This window comes from Scyliorhinus torazame, chromosome 30 (genome assembly GCF_047496885.1).
Source record: "Scyliorhinus torazame isolate Kashiwa2021f chromosome 30, sScyTor2.1, whole genome shotgun sequence".
NCBI classification, from domain to species: Eukaryota; Metazoa; Chordata; class Chondrichthyes; order Carcharhiniformes; family Scyliorhinidae; genus Scyliorhinus; species Scyliorhinus torazame.
The window spans coordinates 6,406,540-6,420,581 of record NC_092736.1 but is presented as its reverse complement, the minus strand read 5'-3'; the positions used below and the strand labels follow the sequence as shown (position 1 = coordinate 6,420,581).

The 14,042-nt window shown below is 53.7% G+C and overlaps 1 protein-coding gene across 1 annotated transcript in view; it reads right to left on the bottom strand.

Moving 5' to 3' along the window:
* LOC140404258 (stereocilin) overlaps positions 1-14,042 on the bottom strand; it is a 131,475-nt gene that overhangs the window by 86,819 nt on the left and 30,614 nt on the right. The window contains exons 7-13 of the mRNA XM_072492590.1: positions 12,845-12,960; positions 11,229-11,361; positions 9,258-9,440; positions 6,690-6,728; positions 5,453-5,620; positions 1,122-1,268; positions 560-618 (exon numbers count right to left, since the gene is read on the bottom strand). Of these exons, the coding sequence (XP_072348691.1) occupies positions 560-618; positions 1,122-1,268; positions 5,453-5,620; positions 6,690-6,728; positions 9,258-9,440; positions 11,229-11,361; positions 12,845-12,960 (845 nt within the window). The remainder of the gene's footprint in view (positions 1-559; positions 619-1,121; positions 1,269-5,452; positions 5,621-6,689; positions 6,729-9,257; positions 9,441-11,228; positions 11,362-12,844; positions 12,961-14,042) is intronic.

The window sequence follows — 14,042 nt, the reverse complement described above, 5'->3', positions numbered from 1 at the left end:
CAACAGAGGCCACCACCCTGTTAGCACAAAGAGCGCCCTATCTGACCCCGCTGAATCATAGAATTTACAGTGCAGAAGGAGGCCATTCGGCCCATCGAGTCTGCACCGGCCCTTGAAAAGAGCACCCTACCCAAGCCCACACCTCCACCCTATCCCCGTATCCCCACCTAACTATGAAGTTCACGACCTCTGAGCTTTACAGGGCAAGTACAGTTTTTGTAACACCTTTTTTAAGAATGCTATAGATTAAGAGTTACCAGATGGGAGGGACCATTAGAGATCAATTATATGCCCGAACAACTGGACATTTGGCTTAAATGGGTTGGAAGGAAGAGGACTAATTATCCGTTTTGGCTAAGAGGCTGAAACCTTATTTATTGCAATGGGGAGAAGAATGATCCAAGGGAAAGGACTGCTTCCAATCAGGATCAGAGAACCAGAGGTCCAAGCAGAGTACATCTGTTAACACCGGACATCTCACGTGATGAGGAGAGGTCGCAGAAAATGACCAAAAACCACAACGTCCTTCTCGCGAATGTCCTCAGTCAACTCTACTCACATGATGGAATGTCCTGTTACATTTGAAGCTGCTCGAATCTTCTTGAAAATAAACTGGGCCTGGAATACAGAGAAAAGCCACAGCTGTTTATTCCGGCCAGTGTCTAGCAGGAAAAGATTCATTAAGCCGGCCCCACCCTGACCGACCAGCATTCAGGCAACGACCATCACATGTAAACAACAAGGAATCTCCTGGGAGGGGGAACAAAAAAAGGTTTTAAAATCCCAGTCAGTCAGGGAAAGGGTCGCAAAGTCCCTCTCCATCGCTCTTATCGGATCGACACTACACCGGGTGACCACTTTCCCTGCTGAGTTCCACTGTAATAACCATCTCCGAGAGATTCATGCTGGGATATCTCTCAGTTTGTTACTTGTCCACGCAGCGCTGGAGTGGGGGAAACGGAACAGAATGGAGAAAAACAAAAAACAAAAAGAGTAAGATCGAAATACAAGCACGGTGGATAAATAATTGGCATTGCTCCTTTGGCAGTGGACGAAGACTGTGGATTGGAGAGCAGGGCCTGAGGGAATGAGGTGATACAGACGCTGCCGGATGCACTGACCTGCTGCGGGGACCACCTCCAATTGCGAAAGAGGCTGCGGTTCCTCAGAAAAGATTCAGGGTCAAAGGCCAGGTCCTTCAGGGGGATAAATGGAGCCAGGCAGGCGAACCGGGCAAACCTTTCCCCATCATCGGCAGTCCTCACAGCCTGCAGCAAAAGGCCAACATTATGGTTAAAAGAAGCAGTTTGTTGCTGTTAACCCCCCCCAGACCCTCCCCCCCCCCACCACCACCACCACCCCCCCACCACCCCCCCGCCCCCCCCACCCCCCCCCCACCACCACCACCACCCCCCCACCACCCCCCCGCCCCCCCCACCCCCCCCCACCACCACCCCCACCCCCCCACCACCACCACCCCACCACCACCCCCCCACCCCCACGCCCCGTCGCCCGCTGCCCCACCCCCCACCCCCCCCCACCACCACCCCCACCACCCCCCCCCACCCCCACCCCCCCCACCCCCACCCCCCGCCCCCACCCACCCCCCCCACCCCCACCCCCCGCCCCGCCGCCCCGCCCCCACCCACCCCCCCCACCCCCGCCGCCCCGCCCCGCCCCCACCCACCCCCCCCACCCCCATGCCCCGCCCCCCCACCCCCCCCACCACCACCCCCACCACCACCCCCCCCACCCCCACACCCCGCCGCCCCCACCCCCCACCATCCCCATGCCCCACCCCACCCCGCCCCCACCCACCCACCCCCCACCCCCCCACCCCCCCCCCCACGCCCCCCCCCACCCCGCCCCCCTCCCACCCCACCCCCCCTGCCCCCCCCGGAGACATCCATGAGCCATGTACCTGTGGCATCCACATCCCCCTCCCCTCATCTCTTGCAGATTCCGCACAGACAGTGGTCCAAGCCGGGAATCGAACCTGCGACCCTGGAGCAACAGTGCTGACCACTGTGCCACTGCGCTGCCCACAGCAAAGATATTTGCCCAAAGTATTTGAAAAGATATTCGAAATATGGAACAGAAATATTCAACAGTGTCGGGGGGAGGGGGGCAGTGATCCAGTGTCGGGGGGGGTGATCCAGTGTCGGGGGGGTGATCCAGTGTCGGGGGGTGATCCAGTGTCGGGAGGCTGTGATCCAGTGTCAGGGGTAGTGATCCAGTGTCAGAGGGGGGCAGTGATCCAGTGCCGGGGGGCAGTGATCCAGTGTCGGGGAGGGGGCAGTGATCCAGTGTCGAGGGGCAGTGATCCAGTGCCGGGGGGGTGATCCAGTGTCGGGCTGAGTGATCCAGTGTCGGGGTGGCTGTGATCCAGTGTCAGGGGCAGTGATCCAGTGTCGGGGGAGGGGGCAGTGATCCAGTGTCGAGGGGCAGTGATCCAGTGCCGGGGGTGATCCAGTGTCGGACTGAGTGATCCAGCGTCGGGGTGGCTGTGATCCAGTGTCAGGGGCAGTGATCCAGTGTCGGGGGGCAGTGATCCAGTGTCGGGGGGCAGTGATCCAGTGTCGGGGGGAGGGGACAGTGATCCAGTGTCGAGGGTCAGTGATCTAGTGCTGGGGGGTGATCCAGTGTCGGGAGGTGTGATCCAGTGTCGGGGGCAGTGATCCAGTGTCGGGGTGCTGTGATCCAGTGTCAGGGGCAGTGATCCAGTGTCAGATGGGGCAGTGGTCCAGTGTCAGGGACAGTGATCAAGTGTCAGAGGGGGGGCAGTGATCCAGTGTCGGGGGCAGTGATCCAGTGTCAGGGGCAGTGATCCAGTGTCGGGGGGCAGTGATCCAGTGTCAGGGGGCAGTGATCCAGTGTCAGGGGGCAGTGATCCAGTGTCAGAGAGGGGCAGTGATCCAGTGGGGCAGTGATCCACTGTCAGGGGGCAGTGAGCCAGTGTCGGGGGGGGCAGTGATCCAGTGTCGGGGGGCAGTGATCCAGTGTCAGAGGGGGCGCAGAGATCCAGTGTCAAAGGGAATGTGAGAGGAGCAGTAATGGAGAACTAAAGTGTCCCGACATGTGCAGGTTAAGTGGGTAATGGGGGTAGGGCGGGGGAGTGGGGTTATGGGGGTAGGGCAGGGAGTGGAGTGGGGTTATGGGGGTAGGGCAGGGAGTGGGGTTATGTGGGTAGGGCGGGGGGGATATGGGGATAGGGCAGGGGAGGGGAGTGGGGTTATGGGGGTAGGGCGGGGAGTGGGGTTATGGGGGTAGGGCAGGGAGTGGAGTGGGGTTATGGGGGTAGGGCAGGGAGTGGGGTTATGGGGGTAGGGGCGGGGGGGGGATATGGGGGTAGGGCAGGGAGTGGGTAATGGGGGTAGGGCACGGGTGTGGGCCTGGCTAGGGTGATCTTTCGGAGGGTTAGGGCAGACCCACAGTGCTGTTAGGGAGGGAGTTTCAGGATTTTAACCCAGCGACAGTGAAGGAACGGCCGATATATTTCCAAGTCAGGGTGGGAGTGACTGGGAGGGGCTGTCTCGGGAAGCTTGGTGAGTTCCTGCAATGAATGTTGCCGATGGTACATTGCTGTTGTTACTGTGCGTCGGTGCTGATGTGTTGGGTGTTCTGGATCACAAACAGGTCACCAACACTGGAAGTGGTGCAACTCTATTTTATTATAAGGTTAACTATATTAACATACTTGAGCTGTGGGTAAATGCAATACCAGCTTTAACTGTTGACCCTTGCCTAGTCCTAACCAGGTGATGCACTCAGCACATGGTGAATGTCTGTGTTGCAGGCTGTGAGCTCTGTGCTCTGAGCTGGCTGCTACTAGAATGGGCGGGAACTCTCCTGTCCCCTGTCTTTATAGTGCGTGTGCTCTCACTGGTGATTGGCTGCGGTGTTGTGTATGCTGATTGGTCCCGCTGTGTGTCCATCAGTGTGTGGGTGTGTGTCTGCATGGTAGCATTGTGGATAGCACAATTGCTTCACAGCTCCAGGGTCCCAGGTTCGATTCCGGCTTGGGTCACTGCCTGTGCGGAGTCTGCACATTCTCCCCGTGTCTGCGTGGGTTTCCTCCGGGTGCTCCGGTTTCCTCCCACAGTCCAAAGATGTGCAGGTTAGGTGGGTTGGCCATGATAAATTGCCCTTAGTGTCGAAAATTGCCCTTAGTGTTGGGTGGGGTTACTGGGTTATGGGGATAGGGTGGAGGTGTTGACCTTGGGTAGGGTGCTCTTTCCAAGAGCTGGTGCAGACTCGATGGGCCAAATGGCCTCCTTCTGCACTGTACATTCTATGATAATCTATGATCTATGATCTATGATGATATACTGGTGTATATTATGACAGGTGGTGGAGGGAGTGAATGTTTGTTGATGGGGCGCTGATCAAGCGGGGCTGCTTTGTCCTGGATGGTGTCGAGCTTCTTGAGTGTTGTTGGAGCTGCACTCATCCAGGATGTGGAGAGTATTCCATCGCACTCCTGACTTGTAGATGGTGGGCAGGTTTGGGGGGTCAGGAGGTGAGTTACTCTCCGCAGGATTCCCAGCCTCTGACCTGCTCTGGTAGCCACAGTATTAATGTGTCTGGGTCCAGTTCAGTTTCTGGTCAATGGTAACCCCCAGGATGTTGCTTGTGGGGGTTTCAGTGATGGTAATGCCATTGAATGTCAAGAGGCGATGGTTAGATCTCCTCTTGTAGGAGATGGTCATTGCCTGGCACTTGTGTGGCACGAATGTAACTTGCCACTTGTCAGCCCCGAGCCTGGATATTGTCCGGGTCTTGCTGCATTTGGACACGGACTGTGTCAGTATCTGAGGAGTTGTCAATGGTGCTGAACATTGTGCAGTCATCCGCAAACATCCCCACTTCTGACCTTATGATGGGAGGGAGGCCGTTGATGAAGCAGCTGAAGGTGGTCGGGCCGAGGACACCACCCCGAGGAACTCCTGCAATCATGCCATGGGACTGCGATAATTGACCTCCAACCATCACAACCATCTTCCTTTGTGCCGGGTATGACTCCAACCAGCGGAGAGTTTTCCCCCTAATTCCCATTGACTCCGGTTTAGCTCAGGCTCCTCTATGCCATACCCGGTCAAATGCTTACTTCATGTCAAGGGCAGTCGTTCTCTCATCTAAGGCAATTATGTTTTTTTTTTCAAATAAGGAGGCCAGATCTATACACAGTATTCCAGATGTGGTATCTCTAAGGCCCTGTACAGCTGCATTAAACCTTCCCCACTTTTATATTCCACTCCTTTGCAATAAATGCAAACATTATTACATTTGCCTTCCTAATCACTTTCTCTGCCTCTCTGTGATTCTGGAGCAGGAAACCCAGATCCCTGTGCCCGCCCCCCCCCCCCCCCCCCCCCCCCCCCACCTCGACCAGCAGACAGAGATGAAGATGGAGTCAGACATAGTCAGAGAGCACAGTTGTGCCGCGACCTACCCGGAGGACGTCCAGAATTACGGCCTTCTGTGTTGTGGTCAGCTGGGACAGGAACGGAGTGAAACATGGACACGCACTGGCGAGAACTGAGGCAGGAACACTCCTCAGGACTGAGGGACTGAATCCCGGCAGAAAGCGGGCAAGCCGGCAAATTATATCCACAGTTATCTGGAAATAATCAACAAGGGGCAAATATTATTGAAATAATCACAAACATGTTGGAAATATTCGGTTCACACACTCTACCTGTCACTGTGATTTGGTCATCGTTTTGCAAAGGTTGTTTCATATAAATTCCTTCCACATTTATGATGAAAATTCCCACGTTTGATGGGGACAGTGTCGAGGGAGCTTTACTCTGTATCTAACCCCGTGCTGTACCTGTCCTGGGAGTGTTTGATGGGGACAGTGTAGAGGGAGTTTTACTCTGTATCTAACCCCGTGCTGTACCTGTCCTGGGAGTGTTTGATGGGGACAGTGTAGAGGGAGTTTTACTCTGTATCTAACCCCGTGCTGTACCTGTCCTGGGAGTGTTTGATGGGGACAGTGTAGCGGGAGCTTTACTCTGTATCTAACCCCGTGCTGTACCTGTCCTGGGTGTGTTTGATGGGGACAGTGTAGAGGGAGCTTTACTCTGTATCTAACCCCGTGCTGTACCTGTCCTGGAGTGTTTGATGGGGACAGTGTAGAGGGAGCTTTACTCTGTCTCTATCCCTATGCTGTACCTGTCCTGGGAGTGTTTGATGGGGACAGTGTAGAGGGAGCTTTAATCTGTATCTAACCCCGTGCTGTACCTGTCCTGGGAGTGTTTGATGGGGAAAGTGCAGAGGGAGCTTTACTCTGTATCTAACCCCGTGCTGTACCTGTCCTGTGAGTGTTTGATGGGGACAGTGCTGAGGGAGCTTTACTCTGTATCTAACCCCTTGCTGTACTTGTCCTGGGAGTGTTTGATGGGGACAGTGCTGAGGGAGCTTTACTCTGTATCTAACCCCGTGCTGTACCTGTCCTGGGAGTGTTTGATGGGGACAGTGCAGAGGGAGCTTTACTCTGTATCTAACCCTGTGCTGTACCTGTCCTGGGAGTGTTTGATGGGGACAGTGTAGAGGGAGCTTTACTCTGTGTCTAACCCCGTGCTGTACCTGTCCTGGGAGTGTTTGATGGGGACAGTGTAGAGGGAGCTTTACTCTGTGTCTATCGGCCTGGTAGTATATGGTGGGAAATTGATACAATTACTTACATTAATATTCTGGATTATCTCCGACACAAGTTGGTGAAGCTTTAAAAGATTAACAAACAAAGTTAATGTTTGTGTTCCATTACTATTTGACATGTTTTAGTCAGTATTTAAATACCTCTCTGTCATACCTTTCAGCCCATTATCTCATTCCCACCCCCCCCCCCCCCTCTTCTCTCTGTCCTAAAGGTAGCGACTCTTACTGGGTCCAATTCCAACATCATTGCAGCCTCTCGCTCAGGTCACCATTGCTCATGGCAGAGGCTGGATTGCAATTGTTGCCAATTCCCCTTTATCAGCACTCGAGCAACATTACAGCATCTCAGCTGCATATTCTATGTATACAGACACTCACGCATTCACACACCTACAGACCCACCCACACTCCCACCCACACAGGCACCATCGCACCCACCATTTAGCAATGCTGCCTCACGGCGCTGAGGACCCGGATTCAATCCCGGCCCCGGGTCACTGTCCGTGTGGAGTTTGCACATTCTCCCCCGTGTCTGCGTGGGTTTCACCCCCACGACCCAAAGATGTGCAGGGTAGGTGGATTGGCCACGCTAAATTGCCCCTTAATTGGAAAAAATAATAATTGGGTACTCTAAATTAAAAAAATAACACCCATCAACCCACACCAGCACCAACACACCCCACCCACACACCCACATACCCATCCACACAGGCAGCAACATACGCACCCACCCAAACAAGCATCAGTGCACAAATGCGCACACACCCACACGCGCACACCCACCCCACACGCGCACACCCACCCACACGCGCACACCCACCCACACGTGCACACCCACCCACACGCGCACACACACCCATACGCGCACACCCACCCACACGCACACACCCACCCACACGCGCACACCCACCCACATGCGCACACACACCCACACGCGCTCACCCACCCTCACGCGCACACACACCCACACGCGCACACACACCCACACACGCACACCCACCCACACGAGCACACACACCCACACGCGCACACCCACCCACACGCGCACACCCACCCACACGCGCACACCCACCCACATGTGCACTCCCACCCTCACGCGCACACCCACCCACACGCGCGCACACACCCACACGCGCTCACCCACCCTCACGCGCGCACCCACCCACACGCGCACACACACCCCACACGCGCACATCCACTCACACGCGCACACACACCCACACGCGCACACCCACCCACACGCGCACACCCCACCCACACGCGCACACCCACCCACGCACACCCACCCACACGCGCCACACACACCCACACGCGCATACCCACCCACACGCGCACACCCACCCACACGCGCACACCCACCCACACGCGCACACACACCCACACGCGCACACACTATCAGCGCAATCTGGAACAAGGATACAGAACACACCTGGGACTAATGTCCAGCCATTATGGATAAGCTGCTCCATATCACAGCGTCCTCAACAACTGTTCCACAGAGAGGTTTCCTGCACAATGGCAGCTGTGGTTCATTCTGTACCAAACCCTCTATTCTGAGCCGAGGATCGTAGGTTCAATCCTCGCTCTCGGTAACTGACTGTATAACCCAGGCTGACACTCCTGGTGTGATTTTTGTGATAAATCTTTAAACTGAGACTCCATTCCCCCGGTCAGGTGGGTGTAAAAGACCCAATGGCGCTATTTTAAACAAGAGGAAGAAATTGGCCAATATTAATTGCTTCACCTACATAACCAATAAAAGTTGTGGGATCTTGCTGTGTACAAAAATACTACAATATGTCCCACATCATAACAGTGGCGGCTGGTCAAAAGGTTTTGAAAATGAAAATGAAAATCGCTTATTGTCACAAGTAGGCTTCAATTGACGAATGTGATATAAAATAATGTTTTAGAGATATTAGTTACTGTAATGTAGAGATAGGCCAGTCTCATTCTGGTGAGTTCACAGACAAAGGATTTCAGACCGCATGGCAAAGCAAGGGGGAGGAGTGTCCAGCAAAGGAGGAGAAAAGGATGCTGGGTAATAGGGGGCCAGAGGAAGGGATTGGAAGTGAGCCAATTAGGATGTATGGCCAGTCAGGAGGGGTATAGGATGACCTATGGGAATCGTGTATGTGAAACTTGATGCCATTTGAATGTATTTGCAGAAATCCCTTTGTCTCCTTCTTCATTCGTTTTCCAAGGGTCTAGGAGACGAGTCCTGTGCCTCTGTGAAATGAACCAGGCTTGCAAGTCAAATAAAATAACTAATGCTGTACCTGCAAATCCATCTCGACTTTTATTGAGGCCAGACTGACGGGTAAAGAAAATTATGTTTTGTCACAATGAAGTTACTGTGAAAAGACCCTAGTCGCCACATTCCGGCGCCTGTTCGGGGAGGCTGGTACGGGAATTGAACCGTGCTGCTGGCCTGCCTTGGTCTGCTTTCAAAGCCAGCTATTTAGCCCAGTGTGCTAAACCAGCCCCTAACAAACCATTGAGTGGCTACAGCGACTCCTTTCTGTCCCCAACTGCTCCCTTGCCAAGGGCTGCCACCCCTCACTCATCCACACTCTGCCCACATCGGAACCTACCTGTGCGGTCGAAAGTGGCACCGAGTTGATGCTGGAGATAAGTGTTGACCTTTGGTCAGCTGACAGTTTCTGTAGGAAGTTGATGCCGAGCACAGCCAGAATTCCGCCCAGATCCTCCAGATTCTGGGTTGTAAGGACACTGATGTCCTGCCCCCTGAGGTGTCTTGCCAAAAGATGCGCGACCTGGTCACAAAATGCAGACGAGCGAGAGTGAAAAACGGCCATTCAGCCCACCCGCCACAATCTGATGCTTCTATTGCGGATTTTGCTGCCACTCTGCCGTGATCGCCGGCTCTAGTCGCGGAATGAGCGTCAAGAGCACAAGACACAACTGGCCACTTTTAGGCAGCGCCTTTGTGAAAATATCTCTGGTAAGGACGTACAAATGGTTGTCACCTCTGGGATCAGGATCGGAATTTGCTGCTCAACAATTCCAGAGGATTTGTGCAATGTAAACAGTCACAAGGAGGTTGTGTGAGCGACTGGTGTGGGAATTGGAAAGGGCCCAGTGTGCATGGAGTTGCTGAGAGGGATACAGGAACAGGAGAAGGCCATTCGGCCCATTCTCCATTCAATTAGGTCATGGCTGATCTGCATCTTAACTCTTTCTTAACTCTATCGTAACTCCATTGTAACTCTGTCGTAACTCCATCGTACCTCTATCGTAACTCAATCGTAACTATATCGTAACTCTATCGTAACTCCATCGTAACTCTATCGTAATTCTATCGTAACTCAATCATAACTCCATCGTAACTCTACTGTAACTCTATCATAACTCTATCGTAACTCTATCATAACTCGATATACCTGCCCTGGTTCCCGAATTATCCTCGCTTAGCAAAAAAAAAACTATCCAAGTTTTCAAATTTTCAGTTGACCCCCAGACTCAACAGATTTTTCATTGAAAGATTTCCAGATTTTCACTTCATTTGAGGAAGTGTTCCCTGGCATCCCCCCCCCACCCCCACCCCCCTCAATGGTCCAGCTCTCATTTAATGTTATGCTACAATATTCCCTCCAGAGGGAATAGTTTCTCTTGAGGTTGCGTTTTGGGGTGAGGAGAAAAGAGAATCATAGAATTACAGTCCATTCGGCCCATCGAGTCTGCACTGACCCTCTGAAAGAGCACCTTACCTAGACCCAATCTCCCACCCTATCCCCGTTACCCCACCTAGGGGCAATTTAGCATGGCCAATCCACCTAACCTTCACATCTTTGGACTGTGGGAGGAAACCGGAGCACCCGGAGGAAACCCAAGCACACACGGGGAGAACGTGCAGACTCCGCATAGACAGTCACCCGAGGTCGGAATTGAACCTGGGACCCTGGAGCTGTGAGGCAGCAGTGCTAACCACTGTGCCACCATGCCACCCCCATCTGCTCAAGTGAAACCCCAATTAACCCACCTACCTGCATATAATTAAACACAATTGATATACAATTAACAAGCTTCCTATTTATTGGACGGCTGATATAAAACTAAAAATACTGCGGAAGCTGGAAATCTGAGATAAAAACAGGAAAGGCTGGAAATACTCAGCGTCAGTGGAGAGAGCAACAGAGTTAACGTCTGACCCTGGTCGGAGGCGGACTCGAAACGTTAACTCGGTTTCTCGCTCCCCAGACATTGCCGTGCCTGTTGAGGTTTCCAGCATTTTCTGTTTTTATATTCAATAGCTCACATTGATATCACCCAAAAATTGTGTTTAAAACTGAGAAACATATCGAGGGTAGGAATAGACCGGCTGGCCCATCAAGACTGACACACTTGCGATGGCTGGAGTTTGAGGACGAGACACTTACCCTCCAGCCCTCGCCTGTAAGTAATCGCCCGGGAGAGGTTAACAAGGATGATGCAAAACCAGGTCGAGAACGTGAACTAGAAAATTATTGGACTAAATGATGTGATCGCTGCCTCAGTCAGGAAGTACAGAATTTTAATTTTAGGATTATTGAGAACTCACTCACCCCACCGTTAGTGTCAATCGTCCCATCTCTGGTGCAGCTCAGGAGAGTTGGGAACACCGTGTCAGAGAGAGATTGGGATGCGAGCAGGAGCTGAAGTTCCTCTTGGTTCACAAAACAAATTAGCCGACCGAGTCTGGAAGAGAAGTGAGGACTTGGTGAAGTGTAACCTTCCCCGGCTGCGATTTCTGTCTCTGCTCTCACCGGCTGGGACATCAGAATCTCCTCCCTCACTCACAGCCCACAAAGCTGGATTCTGTGACCATGGGCGAGGAATTAGTGGTCACGTTCACACTCCCCATCAACCAAGCTGTTGGCTGAAGACATTCGTACTGAGGATTTGGCCCCAGTAAAAAGGTCCTAAAGGAGGGTTGTAGGGACTGGAGGAGGTTACAGCGATAGGGAGGGTTGTAGGGACTGGAGGAGGTTACAGAGATAGGGAGGGTTGTAGGGGCTGGAAGAGGTTACTGAGATAGGGAGGGTTGTAGGGTCTGGAGGAGGTTACAGAGATAGGGAGGGTTGTAGGGTCTGGAGGAGGTTACAGAGATAGGGAGGGTTGTAGGGTCTGGAGGAGGTTACAGAGATAGGGAGGGTTGTAGGGTCTGGAAGAGGTTACAGAGATAGGGATGGTGTAGGGGTTGGAGGAGGTTACAGAGATAGGGAGGGTTGTAGGGTCTGGAGGAGGTTACAGAGATAGGGAGGGTTGTAGGGTCTGGAAGAGGTTACAGAGATGGGGAGGGGTGTAGGGTCTGGAGGAGGTTACAGAGATAGGGAGGGTTGTAGGGTCTGGAGGAGGTTACAGAGATAGGGAGGGTTGTAGGGTCTGGAAGAGATTACAGAGATAGGGACGGGTGTAGGGGTTGGAGGTGGTTACAGAGATAGGGAGGGATGTAGGGACTGGAGGAGGTTACAGAGATAAGAAGGATTGTAGGGACTGGAAGAGGTTACAGAGAAAGGGAGGGTTGGAGGGGCTGGAAGAGGTTACCGAGATAGGGAGGATTGTAGGTACTGGAAGAGGTTACAGAGATAGGGAGGGTTGTAGGGACTGGAGGAGAGTACAGAGCTGGAGAGTTGCAGGGACTAGAGAAGGTGACAGAGATAGGGAGGGTTGTAAGGGCTGGAGGAGGTGACAGAGATAGGGAGGGTTGTATGGACTGGAGGAGGTGACAGAGATGGGGAGGGTTGTAGGGACTGGAGGAGGTGACAGAGATAGGGAGGGATGAGGCCATTCAAGGTTTAATAAACAAGTTGAAAATATTTTGAGATGTTTGTGGACTGAGACTGGAAGTTGGTCAGTGAGCTCAGTGGACAATGGTGAACAGGAGTTTGGATGTGTCGAAGTTTACAGAAATATGAAGCAGGAAGTGGCCAGGGAAACGTTGGAATAACCAAGTTGACAGGGAACAGAAGCCCATCATTGTTGAATAGTCCGGGCCCTGGCTGTTCTCCTTGGAGTGCAGCTGGTCGAACCTTACCCCATGGATTGGGATGTTTGGGAGACAATGGAGGGGACAGAAACATCCCAAAGAGGCGATGCTGCTGATTAATCACAATGAGAGTTTGGAGCGCGCTCCAATCCCAGTTTAGTGACTGTACGATGACCTTCCCAGAATCGTTACCTCCCAATGTCCCCGCTGCTCAGATTCCCCCTCGAGTTCAAAATGGAGCGAATCACATGTCTCCCCCGAGCTGGATCGAAGCTGCTGTTTCCAAACTGATCGATGATTGAAATAAGCTGCAATAGAAATGAGGAACTTTAGTGTAAACGTCTCAATCGATTCTGCCCTTCCCCACACTCTCCCCTCACACTCTCCCCACACTCTCCCCTCACACTCTCCCCACACTCTCCCCTCACACTCTCCCCTCACACTCTCCCTTCACACTCTCCCCACACTCTCCCCTCACACTCTCCCCACACTCTCCCCTCACACTCTCCCCACACTCTCCCCTCACACTCTCCCCTCACACTCTCCCTTCACACTCTCCCCTCACACTCTCCCTTCACACTCTCCCCTCACACTGACCCTTCACACTCTCCCCTCACACTCTCCCTTCACACTCTCCCCTCACACTCTCCCTTCACACTCTCCCCTCACACTGACCCTTCACACTCTCCCCTCACACTGACCCTTCACACTCTCCCCTCACACTCTCCCCACACTCTCCCCTCACACTCTCCCCACACTCTCCCCTCACACTCTCCCCACACTCTCCCCTCACACTCTCCCTTCACACTCTCCCCTCACACTCTCCCTTCACACTCTCCCCTCACACTCTCCCCACACTCTCCCCTCACACTCTCCCTTCACACTCTCCCCTCACACTCTCCCTTCACACTCTCCCCTCACACTCTCCCCACACTCTCCCCTCACACTGTCCCTTCACACTCCCCCCACACTCTCCCCTCACACTCTCCCCACACTCTCCCCTCACACTCTCCCTTCACACTCTCCCCTCACACTCTCCCTTCACACTCTCCCCTCACACTGTCCCTTCACACTCTCCCTTCACACTCTCCCCTCACACTCTCCCTTCACACTCTCCCCTCACACTCTCCCTTCACACTCTCCCCTCACACTCTCCCTTCACACTCTCCCCTCACACTCTCCCTTCACACTCCCCCCACACTCTCCCCCTCACACTGACCCTTCACACTCTCCCCTCACACTCCCCCCTCACTCTCCCCTCACACTCCCCCCTCACTCTCCCCTCACACTCCCCCCTCAAACTCCCCTCACACTCTCCCCTCACACTCTCCCCTCACACTCTCCCCACACTCTCCCCTCACACTCCCCCCACACTCTCCCCTCACACTCT